The sequence below is a fragment of the Falco biarmicus genome, chromosome 1, assembly GCF_023638135.1.
Source record: "Falco biarmicus isolate bFalBia1 chromosome 1, bFalBia1.pri, whole genome shotgun sequence".
NCBI lineage: Eukaryota > Metazoa > Chordata > Aves > Falconiformes > Falconidae > Falco > Falco biarmicus.
Genome location: NC_079288.1, coordinates 119,656,537 through 119,680,556, shown reverse-complemented (window position 1 = coordinate 119,680,556; position 24,020 = coordinate 119,656,537). Strand labels below are relative to the sequence as shown.

General features: G+C 41.7%; 2 protein-coding genes across 11 annotated transcripts in view; one reads left to right on the top strand and one right to left on the bottom strand.

Annotated features, from left to right (window-relative positions):
* The window catches only part of LARP1B (La ribonucleoprotein 1B), a 32,486-nt gene extending 26,088 nt beyond the window's left edge, over positions 1-6,398 (top strand). For 6 of the 10 annotated variants that reach the window (XM_056324198.1, XM_056324168.1, XM_056324179.1 and 3 more), the window contains exons 13-19: positions 57-268; positions 649-755; positions 1,297-1,457; positions 1,772-1,916; positions 3,147-3,256; positions 3,479-3,606; positions 4,398-6,398. In XM_056324198.1, the coding sequence (XP_056180173.1) occupies positions 57-268; positions 649-755; positions 1,297-1,457; positions 1,772-1,916; positions 3,147-3,256; positions 3,479-3,606; positions 4,398-4,631 (1,097 nt within the window). In that variant the 3' untranslated portion in view covers positions 4,632-6,398. The other 4 variants (XM_056324189.1, XR_008819386.1, XR_008819379.1 and 1 more) reach the window with 4 other exon arrangements.
* A 4,778-nt stretch (positions 6,399-11,176) lies between these two features.
* On the bottom strand, positions 11,177-23,908 carry PGRMC2 (progesterone receptor membrane component 2). Its single transcript, XM_056324259.1, has 3 exons — positions 23,517-23,908; positions 13,147-13,302; positions 11,177-12,407 (listed from the first exon to the last, which is right to left on the bottom strand). The coding sequence occupies exons 1-3, from the start codon at positions 23,890-23,892 to the stop codon at positions 12,310-12,312; spliced, it is 630 nt and encodes a 209-aa protein (XP_056180234.1). The 5' UTR covers positions 23,893-23,908; the 3' UTR covers positions 11,177-12,309.
* Positions 23,909-24,020: the final 112 nt, after the last annotated feature.

The window sequence follows — 24,020 nt, the reverse complement described above, 5'->3', positions numbered from 1 at the left end:
GCTTTGAAATCCGAAGTCTGTTTTGAAAATGAGTGTTTTGTCCTTCCTGCCTACAGATTTGGCAGAGGAGCTGCCTTGTAATTTGTTAAGTGTTGAAGTCCCTCCGACGGCAGCAATAGCTCGATCACTGCCAACAGCAGTGCCAGATTCCCCCTGCATTCAACCTGGCTTCACCCCGCGAACACCTCGCACCCCAAGGCTACAGGACCCCAACAAAACACCCAGGTTCTACCCTGTTGTTAAAGAAGCACGATCCATTGATGTGAAGGTAAATGGAAACATACTTTTTCTAAAACCAGAAAAAGTCTGTAAAACTCATGCCTGTGCATACGATTTACCAGGAATAAAAAGAAAAAAAAAAAAAATAAACACTTGTACATTTTTATGGCTTATCTTCAAAATATTTACCATATTGTTACAAAATGATTTCCTAGTTTTCTCTGTAACATTTCTTAAAAGACCTTGCTGAAAAAGTGTCATGTCAAAGACTTTGAATTTGTTACATAAGACTAATCTTTAGGTTATGTAACCAGAGTGTTGTGACTATAATGTGTTAGATAGAATATAAAATTTTTAGAACTTTGTCTTAATAGGGAGAGAATGAGTGAAATGAAAATAGGGAAATAAATACTTCATTTGCTTTCTTAGACTCCAAGAAAAAGAAAAACACGACACAGTACAAATCCTCCCTTAGAATGCCATGTGGGTTGGGTGATGGATTCCAGAGACCACAGGCCGAGAACTTCCTCTGTGAGGTAATTTTTATTTTTTTTCAGTTGTAGAATATTTATTTGCAGTATCATTAGTTCTCACTGCTAATGGAGAAACAGTCTGTGATAAAATACAATTTATAAACACATTGGAGGGAAGAGCAGAGCGATCAAGAAAGACAAAACGATAGAATGCGAGGTTACTGGGGAGTAAGCTAGCCAGGCTGACTAGGTTCCACAACGTTGTTGAGCCATGATACTGTAGCAGTAATATTACTTGAAGTACTGACATTCACTTCAGTGATTTTGCCGTTAGGCGGTCATTTAAAATCAGGCAGTAATGTAATGTTTAATTATTGTCATTCAAAACTGTCTGGTTTTTGACATATTAGCTCAGAATCTGATTTCAAAAGCGGGTGACTGGGACTCCAGGCATGCATTGTAGTGGTGGTCCTGCGGTGACTGCGCTATTCTGACAGCTCTTGCATAGATCAGAATGGTTGAAAACTGATTCTATAGAAAAGCACTCTTTACAGGACAGAAGTGCATTTGCTTTTTTTTTTTTTTTTTTTTCTTTTTTCTTCAGCAGTTCCAGTGCTTCGCCTTCAGAAGGAGCTCCATTAGCGGGAGGTTACGGGTGTACCCCAAATTCTCTTCCAAAATTTCAGCATCCTTCTCATGAACTGTTAAAGGAAAATGGCTTTACTCAACAGGTGTACCACAAATATCGTCGAAGGTGTCTGATGGGTAAGCCACTAAATGTACTTCCTGAAATTCTACCTAAAATTTTCAAGGCGTCATCTGATACCAGTTTTCTCCACACTGTTCCTCATCCTAATTTTTTCTTGGAAAAGGAAAGCAAGATGTATTTTGTTTCTCTTTTATGAACTCTGCTTTCCATTTAACTTTATTTTCCCTGACAAAAAAATTACCCTCGCATTTAAACTTCAGTTACTGTAAGCTCTTGTGTGTGTATTACTAATGGAAAAGCACTTGAAAATATGTTGCTGAAAAATTGAAAATAACTTTCTCTTTTTTTACTCCTTTCTTTTTTCTTCCAGAGAGGAAACGGTTGGGAATTGGCCAGTCCCAAGAAATGAACACGTTGTTTCGTTTCTGGTCCTTTTTTTTGAGAGATCACTTTAACAAGAAAATGTATGAAGAATTCAAACAACTTGCTTTAGATGATGCAAGAGAACACTACAGGTATTCACTTTTTCCTGGAAGTTGAGCTGTTGAGGTCGTACCTGTGCAGTTTGCGTATATCTGAAGTGAACATTTCTAGTATTGGTTTTGAGTCTTTGGAAATCTTTAAAATAGCAGCCTGTGTAAGTTATTTTAATAGCAAAAATCTGTTTGTTTATATTTGTGCTTTGCAGATAATAGCTAAATGTGCAGCATTTCCTGACTTGTCATCGGTCTTGAATTCTACAAAACCCTGTAACTTGTTGACTGTGACAAGTCAGCTCTGTACTTATTTACACTCCTAAGATTCTTCCTTCCATAGGTGAAGACGTTCTTAACCTCATTGAACTTTGGTGCGACTGCTTCTGGCCTTATAAAAATACCAGAGAAATGACCACAAAGGAAATTACCGCTGCCCCTTTAGCTCTCTGATGTTATTCCCTTCCTTCCACCCAGTTCCTCCCACCTCTGTTTCCCTTAGCTGAAAAGACGAGGTAGCCCAGCGTTCTGAGTGCCAAGCGAGGATGTACCTACCGGCTTACAGAATCCTGAAGTTTGGATATGTCACTTGAGGCTGCAGAGTGATATTCCCTGGGGGGTGAAGTGGCTTTAATAACGCCTTGTCTCTCTGCTCTGGATTACTTGATGCTCTGTGATTATCCAAGGATACGTTTACTAGGAGAAACTTCAGAAGGCTTTTAAGGGCGCTAAGGTGGCAGCAGGCAAGAACGGGAGGAGGTCTGCGCTATCTGGAGACCCGAGGCAGCCAAAGCCAGAGTAATGCCGAAGCATCACTGAGTGCCGAGCCAGAAACCCTGCCACTGGGGTGGGTGGGAGCTGCAGGAACACAGTCCTGCCTTACACGGCGGGTTTTGCGCTGGTGGCGGGTTAGGCTGACTCCTGGGCCGACCCACTATGATTGGTCTTGTGTTAAAAATGTTTGTGTGCCCACACATACTGAAAACATGAAAGCATTTGTCTTCATTTTGTATGTGTGTATAGTGTCCGTAGATCCTAAATTGAAACCATGGGACGGACCTGATTTTCCTAAGTCAGTTTTGGTTATTCGTGAAGATGTTTCAGAACAATGGGGTGATAAAAACTGATGCGAAAAGGAAGCGTTTTTTTAGGAGAAGGGTAAAATGAGACTGTGCCGTCTACTTAAATGCAAGGAGAGACTGGAAACTTGCCTCCCTCTGAGGGATGAGCAGCATATGTGTAAGGTATTTGTACCTCTTTGTTCTGTTACAGGTATGGATTGGAATGCTTGTTTAGGTTTTACAGCTATGGCCTAGAAAAGAAATTCAGGCAAGAAATATTCAAGGATTTCCAAGAAGAAACGAAGAAAGACTACGAAGCTGGTAATTATCATAGGCCGGTCACGGCTCACACTGGGGTAACTTTAGTTGGAGATAATCCCCGTTCCTTGGCCCTAACTTGTTAATGAACCCAAGAGCCATTTCTGTTTGTGTTCCTTTTATCTTCAGTTCTCTTAAACATACAGTTACCAGTGAATAATTAAGGTTTTTTTTAATTACATCTGACCTCTGTAAATTGGTAAAATTGTGTTTTTCCATTATCAGGTCAGCTCTATGGACTGGAAAAATTTTGGGCTTATCTAAAATACTCTCAGCACAAGACTCCAGCCATTGACGCCAAACTGCAAGAGTACCTTAGTAAATTTAAGAGGCTGGAGGACTTCAGAGTAGATGTAAGTTTCAGTACCTATTTCAAATAAATATTTGGTGTATGAATATTTTTACTGCAAGGTAAACTGAGAACAGTTACTTCAGTTCACAAAAAGGCAGCTTTACGAATCCTGTCAATCACTAGAAAAAGCATGATTACAAAAATTTGAATGAAAAAGGCAGTTGTGTTCTAGCCATTTGTTATTATTTTCTTTTTAAACCAAAGTATGGTGCTGAGGTGGCTAAAACGTAGAAAGCGTTGATCCATTTTCATTGTGTAGTGAAAGAAATAGGAAAAAAAAAAAAAAAAAAAAAAAAGCTTGTCATTTGGTAAGACTGATGATTTCTATACCGTTCAGGAATTTGGCAAATTAATGAATGGCAATCCTTGATGAACTGTGACAGGCATTGTCCTTGCTGAGAATGTAAGTGCCAAATTCAGTGCAGCCTCCCTGCAGAATGCCGAATTCTTAGAGTACGGTTCCGGAGTGTAGTGCTGCCCTGCCTTTCGTACCTGGCTTACGGGGCACTGCGCTACCATCGGCCCCGGTAATCCTCCATTTCCTAGGAGTTGTGGCAAACATTTGGGCAGTGACAATTAAATAATGTAAGACTGTTTAAAGTCCTTAATATGTCATGCACTTGCGCTTCTAGCTAAATGGCCAGGAGAGCTGTAGAATATTACCAATGAGTTGTGAATAACTAAGCTGAGTTATGGAACGCTCTGTCTTTTTTTGATCTGTTAAGTGTATGAAAGGGCAAATACCTGGCCTTACAGAAAAACATCTAACAGGTTGCTCGTGTTTATTTTCAGCCTCCTATTAGTGAAGAATCTGGCAGAAAGAGACCGGTTGCTGCTGCAGGTGAAGATTCAGGTCATCGCAGACATCAGTCTAATTCATCTAAAGCACTTCTTGCCGCTAAACCCACAGCTGCCTGTCAGTCCCAGGCACTGGGCAACCTTACCAGTGGGAACACTGTGCAAGCATCCGTAGGTCATAACAGTGCTGCCGCAAAATCTATAGGAAATGATGTACCAGAAAAATAGACTTAAGATGAGCTGACGCCCTTGAGAATCAACTTTTACACCATTCTCTTAATTGGGAGATCTTCAAGGCAAGCCGATCTAATACATGATTAAAAATGTATGGGTAAGACAAAGGATTGGATTCTCTTTTTCACAGGATTTAGTTCCATAACACTTACCCTAGGAGAGTTGCTCTTGGTTTTGGGATCATTGGAAGGATCCTAGGGAAGATTCTTTGGCTTCAGTATTGCTTTCCTCAAGCTTTTGTTTACAAAGAACTGCATTCCTTGCATATGCAAAAAATACTTCGGGGATGCCTTACATTTCAGCTCATATTTCTTAAAAAAGGTATGATATACCCATGATATTTACTGTGCTTTCTTTACCCAGAGTTTCCCGTTTTTTGTATTTTACCAAAGCAAAAAAGATTACATTGTATGTAGAATTTTAAATGTAAAGGAAAGATCTATTTGATTGGTTTGCTCTTGAATCTAACTATTAAAAAGTACGCTTTTGTGCAAAAGCACGCTTGAGAATGTGCAGCTATACATGAAACTGCATTTCTGGATTCTATTTAAAGACATAGTTTCTGGTTTTTTTCAGGGTCTCCATAGTATTTTATTAAGTATGGAGTTTGAGTGGACATAACTGGGATAGTTTTGCAGGTATTTCCTTCAGTACTGGTTCTTAGTAAGTCAAGCAACAGAAGTGTACAGGGGAAGATGGATCTGTTGGCTTCATAGGGTCTTAAATTAACATATAGTATCTACAGTTTGTGCAGGTTGTTAAAATAGCAAACTATTCAAATTATTCTTGGCTTGAGAGGTATCTTCATTTGAATTAGCATGATTATTAATTGCTCTAACAGGAGAGGCATAATTTTTCCAAATGTGTTTGGTCTTTTTCCTCCATATTTCAAGTAATAAAAAAGAGTTTGGAGGGGAAACAAAGTATTCCTTGTAAATCTTATTTTTTGCTTTATTTTACAATATCTGAATGAAGTTCTGTTTAAATTGTGCTAGCTAAGCATAAATAATTTCAAACAGGTCTAAACACGATTTCACCGAATGTAAGTTACTCAAATACAAATCCATTGCTGTAGCTGAAAGATGGGGATGTTAATATCCTGTAATTTCTTCTTAACTTCACTACTTGGTTTTTGAAGACTCAAATGAGTAACTTCTTGTTTCCTAGAGCAGGTAAGAAGAATTTCAGGTTTTTGTTAAACATTAACTGCAGAAAAGACTTCACTTTTAAAGTTAAAAAGCTACGTCTAGCACAAATGCCTTAATCTGTGAAGGTGTCTGAACTGACTGCACAGCCACATCCAGGGTTTTAAACTCCTACCAGATCTCAGAGGGTGTAAGTCCATTCATTTTTCAGTCATTGTCTTGTGAATCTCAATGAAACAAATGATGAACGTTTGCATTGTAAAGTAGTGTATGTTTGCAGTGACCTTCCCAACAGTTAATACCATTTCAATACAAAATGGAGCCTTTTAAACGGCCTGTTCTAAATTAATTTCAATTTACTCATACCAATATTTTAAGTAATATCCTGTAACTATGCTGAAGTGGCACATCTCAATCCTGTGTTTGATCCATGCCTTTTGCTATCCAAGAAAATGATACGAATGTAAATTTGGATTGAAATTGTATATACAAGTAATAAATTTAAGGTATTTCCTTTCAGTTTTTCATTGGAAAATGTGCAGATTAAGCTTACAGTGTGTGTAATTTTGTGATATCTTGAGAAATTTCATAAAAACAAAAAAACCCCAAATCCTAACACTGTTGTATGTCAACTTTTTCCCCTACAATGTGTGAAGAAAAACAACTTTGAAAAGATTGTTAAAGCTGTAGACTTGCATAGAAATTTCTGCTGCCTCTGGTGCACCAAGGTAGCGGGGAAAACCCTGCCTGTTCAAACACTGTAGTAGTTCTTGGAATGTGAACCAGCTTTCTTCAACTTCAGTACTGATGTATTTTTTTCATATAACTAGGTACTTATCAAAGAAAAATACAGCTGGGAGCAAAGAGGGTGCATTCTTCACCTGCTGTCTGTGCTGTTGGCCTCTACAAGGCTGGTTGCTTAGACAGTGTCCCCTCACTCAGGCGGACAAAATACCACCCACAGCTCCAGGATTCATTTTCAGGAATGCACCCCTTCACTTCCCAGGGGCTTGATTCTTCCCCCTCTCAGCCCTTGCAGGCAGGTGGAACAAACCAACCCGTTAACAGCTGTTTGCACGCGGAGCTGCGAACAAACCCATGGAATTTTAGAATAAACCCCACAGACGTTGCTGGCTGAGCAACTTGTTGCTCTGTATGGCTGGAAGTGGTTAATCACCTTTCAGTAACCGGCATACCGGCTGCGGAGCCATGCATTTGTTTTTGAACATGCACCTATGTGTCCAACCTGCTTTCCATTTAGCTCCCTTTAAGCCAACCTCCAATTTGTCCTTCTTAAGACTGGTTGTATTCTAATAGTAGTCTACTCCTAAACACTAGCAAACCCTAGACCTTTCCTTGTTTAAAAATCCTCCCCTACGCTTAACAAAGAACTCTTGTTTAGGTCTGTCTTCATTTCTTCTGTTGAGAAATGACTCTACAAATATTTCGGAACACTTCCCTGCCCAAACTTGGTAAAATTTTTCTTTAGTCACGCTCAAAATGTTGGATGCTGAAGGCTTTTTGAAAGGGAAGACTCAAGATGGCTCTCGTCCCTGATGGAGACCAGATAACGTGTTCCTGTAAGGAGCAGCTGTAGCCTGTCTACATGGCTGATGCTGCTAACAGGGATTAGATTTCTGTGGGAGATAAAGCAGTAGGATGAACAGAAACCAGTTTATATTCGTAACAGCCTCTACCCTGCAGCCTTTGCTTCAGGCATCACTGTGGTACTGAGGTGACAAACTACACTCCTTCAGTTCCAGACAGAGAAAGAGACCAAGTGTTAGCCAGTGTTCTTTTACTGACAAATCCCGCCAGAACTTCGTACTTCCAAAAGGCTTTAATTTTAGATGCTGAGAGAGTGTACACTTGCAGGCTTTGCCCAGTTACCTAGAAGACGTGGCAGGTCAGTAAAATATGATTGTCACAAAAAAACCCAGTTCAACTTCATAACCAGAATGGGGACAATTCTATTTCTTCATGGATTTTGCAGGAAGGCTGCAGTGCCAGACTGGATCTCACATGTTAAAGTTCCTGCTTTCTGGTACAGGAGAAAATACACAAAACCCCAAGAATCCCCCAGGGGGGAGGGGTGGGGGGTGAGGAAGGCTTGGGTTTGGTTTGGGGTTCGGTGGTTGAGTTGATTCAAGTTAAACAGCTCTCCACCTGCATTTGAACCAACCTTGGCACAGGTATTCTATCAAAAGCAAGCTTAAACCCCAATCTGTAAACACCTGTTAGCAAACATTCACCTTCAGCCATAAATTAGAAGCCAGTGAAAGGATTTGCCAGTAACAGTCATACTTAAATATGGAAACCAAATAATTAAGTAAGCCTTCAAGGGCAGGGTTAGATTATTACTAGCGTTAAGCAGGAAAAGGAGTGAATAGCCAAATCTGCAGCTGCAATGGCATCGTTCCATTCATGCCTGCAAGAGCAGTCAGAGGGCAGCCAGGGGAGGGTTTTCCCCACGGCCCACGCTTCAGCCTGCAGCACGAACATGGGAGAGCGCCCAGAGGCTGCAAGGAGGGCTCCGAGGCTGCAGGACTTCATCGCAGACACACTCTGGGCTGCTGAAACAAACTTCAGCAACATTTCAGTACTGAGTGGCTGAGTGACGCTTCATGAAAAACTATGCAACTTTTACTCCTTTAGGACAAAACCAACCCCAAAGTAGAGCCAGGAAGACAATTTATATTCAAAGTTCTAAGTCTTGATCAGTATTTCGTACTAATTATACTATAATGCATGTATTTCCTGGAGGAAATAAAACCCCACAAACTTCTATTGTAGAGAAAGTAATTATCCAAGAGACTTAAAGCATAAGTAAGCTTTAACTATTCCTTGACCTTTACAACAAGGATATTAAAATCAAGCTCATTTTGCAGGAAGAAAAAGAAAACCCCAAACATTAGGAAATGGTTTAGAACTAACCTATATCTGAAGTGAAAAGAGATCAGAAGCAGAGTGCCAAACTGCTTTTAGGTGTCGTGTCTGACTGAAGGATAGAAAATGCAAACCTTAGCCAAAGAAAAGTAGATTTAGTTCAATAAAGAGAGACAAACAAGTACAAGCAGGTGAAAGGATAATTCTGTAGTCCTTGGTGGAAACTCAAGATGCTCAGCTCAAGTAATGACACGGTGGTACTTTTGTTTTTAATCAAGAAGGTTTAAAAATACATTTTCTGCCATAATAAAGCATTTTTGGGAGGCGGTGTATAAATGAGGCAGAAGCGTCAAAACAGATGACTACTCAACTAGTTTAACACTAAGTCTAGCCTAGGAAAACAAGTCGTGTGTTAAACTGGAAATGTACTTTGTTTCTAAAGATGGTAAAAAATACTTCCTTCAAGTCCTTTACGTTGCTCAAACAAAATTTAACACGTTGTCAGTATCAACCTGCCTGTCATTTTAGTTAACAGTGAATTTTGACCAAGTGATTGACAGAAACATTTCATGGATGAACACCTCCATGGAATTATTAACTGCACTGAAGTTTTGACGGATCTGATATTATGATTTTTTCTTTGTATGTGTCAACTATTTATAAAAATGAAAGCTCCTGTGTGCTTTCAAGCACTTTTTTTAGGTTGTCAGCTTTGAATCACTAGTGACTTTGTATGTAGGATGAAGGAGGTTCATTTAGAACCCCCCAGACATCAAAATACAGGAGTAAGCGTACACAGCATACCGCTCCTATAGGTGACAGGTTTGTATTCTTCACGGTTACCATTAAGTTGCTTCAAAGCAAAACTCATCCTTTGCCCATCCTGTTCAACCAGTCCTAACAGTAAAAATCCGAGCGTTGTTCTTTTAAACAATTTAAAAGACCCCAACAAACCACAACAAAACCTCACGTAACTTCACTGTGATTAAGCTTCACTGCACTTCTTAACGGGAAAGGAAAAGGGGTTTGGCAGTGACGGCATATCCAAAGCTACCCTTCTTTCTCCAGTAGGATGTTGTTTCTACATAAAAGGTACGGACACGATAAACAGCTAACGCTACAGCTATGCCAGGTGTGCCAATGCTAATAGCCGTAATGAGTGAAAGGCGGAGTAACTCATGGCAAGCGTTGAGAAACTCCAGCCATGACTGGATGGTAGAAGCTGACACACACCATTTTAGGTAGAAGCCTGGGAAAAAAATATTTATCTGGTTGTCCTATCCGACAGTTGGAGAAGCCACCTTTTCCTGCTCCACAACTACGTGCATCTCGGTGCCAGGATGAGGTGCAACAGCTGGTGCAAAAGCTAAAAGTGAAAGACATACCGAAATGAAGTGTAGCGCAAAACCTTTTCTAGCAAGATTTAGTTAAAAGAAAGAAAAAACAAACCCTAGCGAAGCATCCAGATTAAGAACTGCCGCTTAAGTACTTCTAGCTCCTGTCCTATACAAGAAAGCTTTCTCCTGGGGTAGCTTCCATTTTTCCATGTTAAACGATTATTTTTGTGGTTGCCCAGCACTTCAGCAGTGTTAAGGTGACGGGCAGACACTTACAGTACCAACGTGCAAATGAAGCCTGGACACTGCACCGTCACTCGGCTTACATGGCTGTGACCCGAGCAGAGGCCAGTGCTTCACCGAATTACGGGCAGCAGGCGAACAGCCACACACCGGGCTGGGTGGTTGTTCAGCCTGTACAAGAACCTGCAGGCGTAACCTAACTTCTGTGGAGAAATGGCTCGTTTCGTTACTGCTTCTGCGATTACCCTATTCCAGGCTTGGATACACAGAAGAATTCAACTTGCCTTCCAGGACACGGGAGTTACACGATTCAACGGAGGATTTTTGTTTATTTGTTTGGTTTACATCAATATAAATCTCGTTCAGTCAAATAGTAATAAAAAAAAGTAGTCGTCCCTTGAATTTCACAGTTTATACCGTTCAACAGAATGCACACTATAGAAATCTGTTACTTACCACAGGTGAAATCTGCAAACACAGGTATGGGTGTAAGCCATAGAGCTGCAAGTCGCAAACCGAGTAGCATCACCATTATGAATTTAGCAGAACAGACGGTGAAATTTCTACAATATGTTGAGCGATACCCGCGTACACATCTCCAGCATTCTTGTCCTATCAGTGCCACAAGGCACATTCCTTTCACAGTACGTTACATGTTTCCTAAAATGCTTCTCTCCTTTATTTACATCACTTCCCCCCCCTCCCCCAAATGCCACTGGCATAGGTTTATTCTCTTAAATACGGCTTACCTGAGTAATTCTTCAAGATTCTTCAACAGCTGGGACTTGAAAGGAGAAAAGGCACCACAAGGACTGGGAACAGGATTAATAGCGGTGGATGTTTCACATCCAAGAGTTCTTCCCGTTACTTTCTATTCCATCATACTCCAGAGCTGCCTAACAGCTTCTACATAAAGTCTGACAGCACATTTGGTATTGTACATGCTTTATTAAAATGGTATTCGTATTTACAATATCTGCAGAAACAATCCCTCCCAAGTCTTGCATTCAGACAGACACGCACACATACACACGCGCGCACGCCCCTTCACTCTACACGGGGGTGAAGGCTACGCTCCCAAAAGTTAGGCAGCTTCTGGAAGAGGAGGAAGGGTGACTTTTTTTTGTGTGTTTGTCATTACCTAAAAAGAAGCACGGGAGTATGCATTTGGCCATCACAATGCTAATTTAAGTATATGTAGTATTAACATATGGCAGTAACACTGAGTATTCCTCTTTTACATTCTATACACAGAATGACATCAAGGTTTTCCAGTCAACAGAACATTCGAACTTTAGTCTCAATGCTGCTTGTAGTGACTATGAAACCACAAATTTGGGGCTGTCCCTTAAAACAATTCAAGTCTATGTAAGCGAAATAAGGCACAATTAATATCTGATTTGATTTAGAGGATGGGAAAAGGGGGGAGAGGCAGGCTTCAGATCATAGTTGTTGCAGAGAAAAGTTTTACCCAATCCTTTTGAGAAAAGGACGAATTTTACCCCCATCCTAATCTACACGGACTTTCTCTTAGAGAACTGAAGTATTCTGCCAGGGCTATTAACGCCCGCAAAAAAAAAAAAAAAAAAAAAAAAAAAAAGGTGGAAATTCACATTTTAACACCAGTTTCAGTAGTCTAACCTACTGATACTGATGCATATGAGTACATCTTTTTTTTTAATGCTGAAGACACATGAAACAAGATTCAAACCTTCCGCTGAGCTTGAAAGACTCACGTCTTTTGGAGAGCTTGTAATATATACTATTTGAAGGCTTCAACTTACTGATAAAAAGGAATAGCGTTTTTGACTTTAAATTCCTGGCCCCTCTTCACTAACAAAGCCTAACCAGACATCACAAATAAACTGCAACAAAAAGTTTGGCAGCACAGATAACGTCTTGTATTCAAATCTTCATTTGTGAGTATATTATTTTCCTTGTACAAAACCTGTTGAATGTTTTTCGCAGCAGATGAACTGTACCCAAAGATGCAGGACATTCTGTGATGGGGAATAAGAGGTTGCAGTTCCGAAGGCCCCTGACTTTGGTTGTTTACAAAGTTCATTCCTGTTTAGTGTGATCCTTGGTATCTTCCTCATCTGTGTATTCTGACGGTTCTTCCCCTGGTTTTAGGAGTCTACCTACGTAGTCATATTTTTCTGAAAGAGAGTTATGATTCCATTACAATCAAATACAGCTGCATTTGCTAGTTAGCCTGCACTACTGCAAATTCAATTCTTCTCCTACACACCAAGGTACTAAACCTCAATTGCTGAAATTGACGGCAACTTATCAGCAAGCTCAGCCTCAAAACAATCTTGCTGCCATCGCTGCTCACTACTTTCTCTACCGTGACTACTTTAAATTCTCCCACAGCTCATCAGGCAAGCTTTATCACACAATGCCTGAAAATGCTGCTATTAGAACTGGCACAAATTCCCTTAGCCTGTTTTGATTTCAATCAATGTGAAAAATGCCCCCCTCCCTCCAGAGGCATACTTCCATACTTTTGAGAAATTATTTCAAGACAAACTTGTTCAACCCTTTATGCCAAAACAACTCATAGTCCTAATCATAATTCCATGGCATCCAAAGCCAACAACCCGCCAGCAGGAACTCCATCAGCTAGGCTACACTGAGATCAGAGAATGAAATTCTGCACTGAAGAGCTGAGATGAGAACAGCTGTCTTGCATAAAACCGAAAGGTTCAAGAAGCTATAGTGGAATCCTCCCTACGGAAAAAAGGCCTGAATCCCCCTTATTTTCCTAAGAAAGTTACGCTGCGTTATTAACTTTACCATCAACATCTCGTCAAAAGCTGCCCCAAGCCCACATCAGTCATTTTGATTAAAAGCATTTCCTTAAGGCAAAGATGTGCTGCTAATTGGGGAATTTACCTTTAAATTGCATTTCCCACTCTCTTACACTTTCCATCTGTACAGCATTTAAGTCCGATAGGTCATCATATTCATCTCTGAGTGCATCTTTATCTAGACAGAAAGTTGCTAGTCCCCTGGAGGCATCTCTGCCAGCAAATATTCCATATGGACCCTCTGAAAACAAAAAGACAAAATCGAGACCTTCAAACCTTTGTTTATAGTGACCAATCTCAGTACTTTATACACTCTGCCAAAGCCATACATTAAACTTCAGCAGTGGTGGGAACAGCAGCAGTTTCAATGCCATAGCTGTTCAACATTCAGCAGCACTGCAATTCAGTCTTAAGCGTCACTAGGAGATAAAGTCTGCAGAGAGAAGCAGAACCAGGAAAATAGCTTTGAAGGGATATCTGGAGAAATCCCTGTCAGTTGATGTAAATTCCAAAGGGACTGGAGGCTGGAATTCAAAAGAAACACACTACTATTAAGCAAAACAGAATATATTTACAAGTCAGGCATGAATAGAAGCAAATTATATAGACATCTTAATTAGATACCTGTTGAATTTTATCAATAAATAGAAACTGGAGTGCTAATTAATAATTTCACTTCACTTACAGAACCACCACAACTTTCTACACACTACAGTGTGTCTTTTGACACATTTCTTCTGCGGAAACAACCTCATTTATTTTGGGCAGCAAATCACCCATACACTTATCCTGTACTGTTCTTGAAAACTGCACAAATCTTTATGTTAAGAACGTAAAGCAACTACTTGCTTTGTGACTGATGCAAAGCAGCACAAATATGCGAATCAAATTTTGAGCAATGACTGTAAAATATTACAAGGAGAACTGGACGATTTGCAAACCAACAACTTTCAGGACGAGGCCGGTAACTCGCTTTCCCAAATTTTTATCTAAAGAACTTCAAGAATATCGTTATCTTTGATTTTCTTGACCTAAACCCAAATACCTTAATTCAGCTCAATGAAAAAGAAAACAAAAAAAGAAACGCTTTAAAATTTTCTGCACTAACTGCAGCAGCTAAGCAACAGGGAAATGCCCAAGGCATTCTAAAGAGTGGTCACTACTTGAAGATAAATAGGCCAGAACCCTTCTCTGGCTTACCTCTCGGAAGACGACAGTGGCCATCAGCCTGAAGAAAAGGCAGCACCCATGGGCAAGAATGAACACAAGCAAGTGGCAACACACTGTCCTTCAACCCCTCTATTGCCTGCTGTAGCACCTCAGACCTCTTCTGCACCAGGACGAGCCACAGGAAATCATTCAGAGAGGCTGGTTTCCTCCCAGGCCGCTGGCTCCAGCCACCACACCTATCTGCTCTTGCCGGGCATTGACTTCATGGTTGAGACACAGGCTGAATGCAGCAGGAAGAACTCCTGAGGCAGGGAACCCGAGTACCATATGGATTAGAAGAAACTACGTCCTCACCAGAATTGCTGTCATCTCTCCACCCCAGAGTGCTTGGCATTGTAAGTTGCTTACAGTCAAACCTGAGAACAGAAGGGTGTCTTGTGTGCCAAAGACAATTCCCTTGTCTCTCTGGAAATAAACCAACCGATTTAAAAGCAAAATTTCACAAGAAGTAGACATCACAGAAAGAACTATCAACTGCAGGCTTGCACTGTGCAAATCTGGCCATAAGAGAGAACCACAATGATTAACAGCATCTCCATGCTCGTCCTTTCAGATAGCTCCAGGTATGGCATTCACAGTAACTACCTCTGGGATCAAGGACTACCTTTATGCTACTTGAAACAAAGTCAAGAGGGCTTGTGAACTCCATTCTTCCCTATCTGCATCCTGAATTAGATGTTTATTTGAAAAACGGGATTCAGAGACTGAAATCAATCCTATACTCAAATATTTAATCTCTGCATTTTGCATGCTCGGTCTGTTCCATAAAACAGGGCAAGAGGTAGCAATGGCTGTCTTTTGCAACATAACATAGAGCCTCTTCAAACAAAGATTCTTGCTTCATTCCAAAATAGCTATCATTCAAAGGATCTAGGTTTTGATGTTCTGAAGGAAGAACACAGGAGCTGTAAACAGCTCTTACAAAGACCACACACAATCAGTAAATCCTTAACAGCAATTATAAGCCGCTACTCTACCTGCCATCGACAGTATTTTGTCCCCATTTTCTTTCTCTGAAGTGTTTAAAACAAGTATTTCCATAAACCCTACTAGCTATTTGCAGAACGCATTTTCAAAATTCTGGCTAACCAGAGTCAGAGAAGCACACTGTTCCCCTTTCCCTTCTACCCTGCATTTCGTGGTTTATGGAGTTTTACAGCACCTGCTGAGATGCCACCTCCTGGTCTACCAGCTTGATTCCAATTATTTCTATTAAAAAGAGAATTACATTATATTTATCAGTATCAAGCCCTGAACATCCCTGTATCTCAACAACATATACAGTGGAAAGCATGAATGCTTCCAGAATGTATCAGTTTGCATTAAGATTAATGGATGCAAAATTTCTGCAAATATATTGTAATGTCAGATGCTATTATACCAATAATTTTTTTTTCTTTTCTAAAATTGAATTTAAATGTTAGCATTCCATCATGTTTGCTACAGAAGCATTAAGGAGTCAAAAAGAAACAATCAAGCCCAGCCCAAGCACTCAACAGAACGCTAACTAGTAAAACCCAGCCTTTGGACTTGGTAGACAGCATCTCAAATTCCAGCTCTGCAAATGTACCTTAGAAACACGCCTCATTCTTTAATACTTTACTAAAAGACAAATACTGAATTACGATTCTTTAAAAAAAAAACAAAAAAAGTCACAAGCCTGGCTTCACCTTAGCTGCAGTGTGGCTAAAGCAAAAGTTCAAATATCTCAGCACGAGCAATCTACTTCAAGATTTAAAGCTTCCATTCAGATACTTTTACACAGAGATTAAGCACAGTACTTTATATTAATACAGAATATACAGGTCTGGGGTCTTGCTATAAGCCCTAGTCTAATATTTGTTTTCATATAAATACCAGTGCAACAGTCTTAAAAAGGTATTTTGCCTATCAGATTTTGCTGTGCTTGCAGAAGCATCCAGGAAGGTGCCAGCATAGAGAACCCTGCAGAAAAAATACCCTTGAAGAGTATGATTTGGAGGTAGAGACATTAGTGCAAACCTAGACATAACTCCCACAGAGTTCTTTCATGACCAGATGCAATTTACTCTGCAAGCCCTACCCATAGTCCTTCTTTTCTTTCCTTTTGTCTGCCTACCTATTTAGACTGGCTCCTGCTCTAAATAATTGATTGTACCACGACAGGATATACACACTGAAGAGATGGCAAAAGGAGATGCTATTAGCATAGGTATGTGTACCAAACTGATTTTTCAAGACCCCCATCACAAAATTTTAGTGGTTTTCTTTTGCTGTACCCCCAAATTAGCTATTTCATAGTCAAATATTTCTTTAAAAACTTCTCCTCCCACTCTTACTTGCCATCTCGAAACAACAAAAGGAAAGTCAGGGGAAGTGTCAAAACCCATTAAAACACGCCTGCTACATGTTGCTTGGCTACAGGCCTTACACGAAAGAAAACTTTGTTCCTTGGAGAATGTTTTTCTTCCCATCATTGCTTTCACATATAAAAACACTTTGTTTCAGAGCCTCTGAATATTTTTGCGCTGAGGCCAAACAGTTATCAAGACTACGTATTTGCCTACCTATCTCCACATCTATACCACTACGTTTATACCCTGCCTTCCCAGCTCCCCCAGTATAAAGTCCTCACGTACCTTACAACTCTATCTTGCATAAAGTATGCCCTTCTCTGAGCTAGAACACATGCAAAACGTTGCTACCCATCACCTGCAGATCCTCACTTTCTTTCAGAATCCAGTTAAAAATCTGGCTGCCTCGAAGAATCTGACATCTTGTTCCAGCCTGACATTCATCTCTGTTCACAAATGAACTGGGTAGTTTGAGAACTGGCAAAATCCACGTCTTCTCTGCCAGTGAAAATACCTTTCCAATTCCTGCACTCAGGATTTCTGCATCCCCTAGCCCTGTTTTGATTATTAAATGAAGATGTAATTTCTCTTTGCAGACACCCTAAACCAACAGCAGGCAAGGAAAAATACATTTAATGTTAAAGCACTGTATTTAAAAATTTGAGATAAGAGGCTGTCCAAGCTGAGTTTTTATTTGGAAGCACTGCTTCTAGTCACTTGCTCCAAACAGGCTAAACTGGATCTCGGAACAGCATGTTTCAGTTTTCAGCTGGTTTGGCCAATAGTTTCCCCCAGCAAAACCTATGCTGGCGTTCAGCTTTCGAGTAGGTATTCCTGTTTTACTGAAACAGCTGTCTGACCACTTCAGTTCCATACTCGCTTTGCAGAACATCCCAGACTACTGCTCCAAGACTTGTCACAAAGGTGAACAGTGTATACTGAACTTTGGATTGCTCCAACTGTCAGCACAGGGACTGCAGCTGCCTGTGGACTTTACATCTAATGAAGCGATTTGCAATCTCAGAACTGTATTGTCTCACAAGGCCCATACAAGTTCCCTGAAGAAGCCACGCAGGGTAACAAGGTTCAGTTTTAAACCAGCTTTGGTTTCTTCAAATGGTCAAAAGGCACTTGCAAGCAATCACCAAATATGCAAAGCATACCAGATGTTCTTTGCATCTGTGGGCTCCATGCAGCCGCTGGAAATAAAACCCCGTTTTGTCTGAAGCTTAGAAATTCGGGGACAACATTTCTTGATTAAGAATGAAGACAAACTTCTCTTTTAATGTAAGTTAGAGGAACAAAGAGAGACAGAACACAAAATTATTGGCAGCTGCACTACCCTACCACTTTGTCTACCTTTTCCACTTCAAATGAAGCAAAATCTCCACTGACTGTTTAAAGCTTTCTACCTGAATCCTGACACCTGTCTGTTCAGTGTTGCATCTTTTATGAGGGAATGAAAAAGCTACAAATTGGACAAAGCCGTTCTGAGATGCAGCTTGAAAGCAGAAGCTTTCTAATAACATTTATCACTGGGAATTCAAGGTGACATAATTTTAACTTTACTGCTCCAGATTTACATGAAAGGAAAGATGTGGGTCAATTTTAAGTTACAACTTGCATGGAAAGTAAGCGTTCTTAGGAAAGTGATCTACAAAGCCTACATACTAAGATGGGAAGTGCTTAGAAAGAAAGGTCTAAACCTGGCTTCTCAGGCACAAGACCAGAGGGCCTCGCTCTCTCTTTTGCTTGCTTCCTTTTTAACTCGGTGAAAAAAAGTGCAAGAATTAATGACCCAATTTCAACTACAGGGGCAGACAACGAGCGCTTCCAGGAGAGCCTGTAGTTCAGTAGTCAGGAGATTGCTAGAACACAGCTCCACACTTGAGGAAGACATGGATCCCACATCTTGCTTTAGTGAGAAATGCTCTGGACACAAGTTTATTTCATAATTAAGGCAAGCAATGCAGGCCAGGTTTTTTGACTAAATGAAATGAAACTACACTGCTGTGCATGCACTGGATATAACATCTATACGTCACTAACAACGATGCTACTATCACATCCTAACATATCTTGCTCTGAGCATACATGCTTGATCAGGTCCCTCAAATCTCAGGTGACTGGAACCTGAATAGTTTAAATTGGAACTAAGGGTTTACACGGACCTTTTATCAAACACACAGCTGTTGAAGTTTTAAAGAATATAATCAGGTTATTAAAAAAGGAAAAAAGAAAAAAAGACAAAGAGCGAGCTGACAGACACACAAAGCAGAAGCAGAGGAGGAGATAGTGATGCATCTTCCTGCACAAACCCACTTGACTCGCCCCTGCTCTCCGTGAACATGGACTGAGGGCTTAGAACAACCCCTTCCTTCATCCTGAAGGCCAAGGCACTATTCTCTTTAATCAGAAGTATGGAAACAACCTCTCGCCAATCTGCACGTATACACCTTTTCAGAGCCGCTACTTCTGGTAGGAGCTTAGCTTCTTTATCCAGAAATGCTGTTTCTCTGAAAAGCGGAGTTCTGGGGTGAGAGACAGCACCATTACACAGACACCAAAGAGCTGACAAACATCAAAACACAGACAAGGCACACACCTTACAGAAAGTACTTGTTTCCCACCAGTCTTATCCTCTGTATTATCTGTAAACCCTTGGCCTGTTGTGTTCTTAAGATAAGGCCACCCTTAACAGAATTCTCCAGATACAACATATATGATGCCCCTCCTGCAACATTCCACTCTAACCATACCCTCATAAAGGATGTACTGAAAAACATCGGTGCCGTCTTTTAAACAGAGACGCAACGAAGTTTACAGCACTCTGTTCCAAAGGAAGTGCAATAGCATCAGATTATTTTTACAGAACTGATGGCAAAAAATGACAGCTGTTTTATTAGAGAATTTTCTGAAGTATTTAACATCAGAACTCAACAGTTCTTAACTGGATTTGCAACATCAAATAAAGGTAATTTTCCCCTCATGAAAAATGAACTATGATGGAAATTTTTGTGGAAGGAACTACCACCTAATCTATTCCTCTCTGCAAACTGGAAAGGAGAAATCTTCACGACACGCTGAAAGACAAGAGTGGGATGAGAAATGAGTTGACAGTGACAACGTATTGCAGCAAAGGAAAGTCAGGAAATTGATTTTTTAAAAATCATTAAACATTAAGAACCAAGAAGTGATGTGGAACATTTGTATACACTGGACTGCATATAATCTTGCTTTGTCATGCTCAAAGCCACAAATATTTCATAACTGCACAAAGTATTTGATAAGTTAATTACAACCTGTTTACAGCATTATCTTGGCATGCCAATTTAAATGCTAAATATTAGGATTTGCTAACATTGCTTTAACTCTTGCTATGTCCTTCTATTGGCCGTTACCAGGAATCTTGATACAAACAAACATGACATTAAAGGTTGTGATAAATGAAACAGTAAAAACTATCTCTCATTCAACCCAGTACACGTTAAAGGTATTAATCATCAAAGTGATGAGATGTGATTACAGATGGGGAAATCGCCCCAAAACAGCTGCTTTGAAATTCTGGTTATATGGTATTTTTAATAGTGAGCCACTAATTGTTTACTATTTCTTTTACAGTTTGTGTGTGATAAAGGAAAAGGTAATTAATTAAAGGTAATAACCAAGCAAAGCATTCTAGGACACTTACTCATTTGGGCACAAAGATGATATTTAATACAACTAAAGGTGAAGTCTCGAAACAAAGGGTATACTTGCAGAACACAGGACTATCCCAGTAAGCTGCATTTTGGAAAAGAACTTGGCAAGTAAGGTTTTAAATTAAGAGTTCAAAGAGGGACAGATAGTAAAAGATGTGATATAACCTTTTCTTGCTCTTAGCTAAAATGCATCAGACATAACCAAAGACTGATAGGATACCAATGAGATAAACTGGAAGGCTTAAAGAAGACAGCAAGAGAAAAACCAAAAAATGTGGAAAACATTTTGATTAAATATTCTAGAAATTGATGTTTGCAGTCACGACTGTTTGAAAGGATGACCTCAACAGTCTATCAATTTTTAAAAATATCTTAACTGTATGTGTTTAAAGGGCTCTCCAATGAAACAGACCAAAGCATAACAGGATTCAGTGGATGGAAACTTACAACACAGGAGAGCGTCTAATAAAATCAGAAGCTTACTGTGAATTTTAATGGCATCTCAACTGCTGGACAAAAATCTGGACTAGATGGCAATTCTGTGCATTTTTAGCCTTCTGCTGTAAGTAGAGAAATAAGGAACAACTCTGCATCCAAACTACACTGAAGGAAAAAAACCAACCCACCTTTATTTTAAGACATCGGAAGACATTCTGAGACAGCCACATTATTCAACGTTAACCCAGCAGTCAAGACATACTTAAGATTTGATAGTGAGCCCTCAGCCAATGCTTTTTGCTGCCTTAAAAGCTGAAGCAGTATTTCGCATCAGTACCTCAACAAAGTACAAAAGGCTCACTGTCCTAACCTGCAATATCAGCAAAGCCAGTGCCCTCAACTGTTTCTTCTGTTAAACAAAATTTAGCCACGGCTTTGTTGGTATGCTCTGCGCTTCTCTTGCTATACTCCAGCTATGAGGCATAGTTACCTAAAAAACCACTGTGAACAACTGGCTACTCTGACTGAAGTCTTTCTGAAAAGTCTCAATCAGCTGTAGAAGACTTTTCCACCTAAGTCTTCTCAAATCTTTTAAGGCCTGCACACCACCTACGAGCCTTTTTTTCTCTTCAGCCACAATACAGTCACAAGAAAACATTCCCTGACATGCATCTCTACAGGGAAACCCCATCAGCACGATTCTAAAATCAACACCTTCGGCAGAAAACACACAGTTGATAATGCACAGGCTAAGCATCACTATCCTCATGTGTGTGGCCCAAGTAACAGAGATATGACAGACAAAGATGATGTCAGTATGTTATAAAAAGGTAATCTTTCACTACAGGGAGGGACGGCAGGTGGGGGGAAGCCTTTGTCCCTCTTCACAAAAAGCTGGAAGCACTGCTTTAGGGAAACCAGCTGCTGCCAGTTATCAAAAAAAACAGACTGAGGTCCCAGAACATAAAGCTTTGGCTTCCTCACAAAAATAGACCTCCAGAGGATGACGATGTGAATCAGTGATGACATCTACAATGGAGGGTCTAAAATTTAGTTTATATTTGATACACAAAAGAGCTAAAGTGACTGTTTAGATTATGGCTTAGTATTATTTCACAGAGTAATTTATGAAGCAATCTGTCAACTTACTGGTGTTTTAAGTTTCACGTAGCATATGCATTACCTGCACTTTGTATCAGCACTTATGTCTCAGCTTAAAAACCCCTAAAAAGTGAGAGACAAAAGAACTAGCCTGATTCAGTATCATGAAAGATGGAGCCCACCAGATTGCAATTTCTCAGCTTTACCACTCAATAAACAAAATAAGGCATGGCAAAGGTAGCTTAGATTCTATTGTTGTTTTCCAGTACCCAGTCAGAAAAGCAATTTGATTCATTTATGCCAGTTTTGATTTCTGCAACTAGCAGCAGAGCTGGAATCACAAACCTGGAGGGTAACAGGAGTTACAAAATACTAGCGCAGTTCTACTGCACAACTGTTTGTCACTTCCCTGGTAAGAACCAAAGACTTCTAACATGTCAGTTCTGTATTTTATTTTTTTTTTAATCTAAGATTACTTAAAAATAATAACTTAACTTCAACTATTTTCAAGGGGGGGAAGTATCCTCTCTCTCCTCCATCCCTTGCACAAAGACACTTGCCATACCTACTATGAAAACTCCTGCATAATTTGATTAGATCATATTTTCCAAACCACCATTGTTTAAGGAAGAAAATTATCAGCAGTCATCACCCTCATTTCCTTTGCCATCAGATGTGAACACAGTGCTCACCAGTAAGTTTACCCGCCTCATTATTAAGAACACTGTTTATTACAAGAGATTACGCTGCAGTTTCACATCTACAATGTGAATAGCTAAACATTGCTTTTAAAGCGTACTTTTCCGAACCTCTGAAGATTCGCTGAACCTTTGGTGCATTTCTGCTACAAAGAACTGTGCTGTCTATTGTTTTAAGAGAGCGGGTTGATTTCTGCACTCTCCTCGATGGTGGCAACACAGCAGTCCCCGAGCTCTCCCTGTCTGCCTCTATTCTGATTAAAATTCATATTCAATATGGCATTTGCACCTAAGTAAGTAACCAGCTTGTTTTTCTCTTTCCTGAACCGTAAGAGCTAGAACGAAGGAAGCATTGCTCAGCTGCACTTGGGAAACCTACTAGAAAAGACAGAAGGGAAAAAAAAAAAGAAAGAAGCATTATCGACATGGCACATCCATATCTAAGCAACTGGATACACGGATGCGCGGGGGACGCCTGAAGGGAGCCCAGCGCCGTCACGCATCACCTGTTCGCAAGCCCCCCCAGGCCGCAGGCCGGCCGGCCCAGCAGGGGCTGTGCACCGCAGCCACCGGGGCCAGGTCGCGGTTTGCGCGGCCGATTCCCACCGGACACCCCCCAGGTGGCCCCTATCTGTCAGCCGAGCGGGCGGCGAGCGCGGGGGGCTGGCCGCCCGAGATAAACCCCGGGGCCCACCTGGCCCGCGCCGAGCCGCAAGCCAGGCCTCCCCGAAGCCCACCGGCCCGCAGGGCGGCGGGGGGAGGCCCGGGCGCCGGCAGCACGGAGCCCCCGGCGGCATAGCACGCCCGCCGCAGCAGCTCCCCCGGCGCCGCCCCCGCCTCCCGCCGGCGCCGCCCGAGAGGCAGCGGGCAGCTGAGGGGGGGCGCGGGGCCCCCGCCCGGCGCGGCGGCGGCCGCCGAGGGACGCCCCCCCGCCCCGCGGCCCCGGCGTCTCACCGGGCCCGTAGAACTTGCTGCCTTTGGTCACGTCGAAGACTTTGCCGTTGACAGCCAGGAGGATGCGGGGGTTGCGGGCCCCGTCGAACTCGCGCAGCTGCTCCAGGGAGAAATCCCGCCGCTTCATCCGCGGCAGAGCGGCGGCCTGGCTCTGCCGAGCCGCGCCCCCCGGCCCGCTCCGCGTCCCCCAGCGCAGGTACAGCCGGTAGGCCGCCAGCAGCGCCAGCGCCAGGAGCCCCACGTTCAGCAGCATCTCGCCGCCCACGGCCGCCGCCACCGCCGCCGCGCCGGCCGGCGGCTCCCCTGCGCCCCCGCCCCCTAGGCCGCCGTCGCTGCTCCCCTCAGTCCTTAGCCTCCCATCCCCATCGTCCGCCATCACTACCAGGCCAGCGCCCGCCCGCCCGCCCGCCTAACGGCCCCGCCCCCCCAACGGCCCCGCCCCGCGCCCGGAGAGACGCGAGGCGGCCGCCGCGCCCCCGCCCGCCGCTCCCCATTGGTGCCCGG

Excerpts from the sequence above, each read along its gene's own strand:
- PGRMC2 (XM_056324259.1), bottom strand. The coding sequence starts at position 23,892 with ATGGCGGACGATGGGGATGGGAGGCTAAGGACTGAGGGGAGCAGCGAC. Across the intron at positions 13,303-23,516 it reads CAGCAAGTTCTACGGGCCCG|AGGGTCCATATGGAATATTT; the intron begins GTGAGACGCCGG and ends TTTTGTTTTCAG. Across the intron at positions 12,408-13,146 it reads GTGGGAAATGCAATTTAAAG|AAAAATATGACTACGTAGGT; the intron begins GTAAATTCCCCA and ends ACTCTCTTTCAG.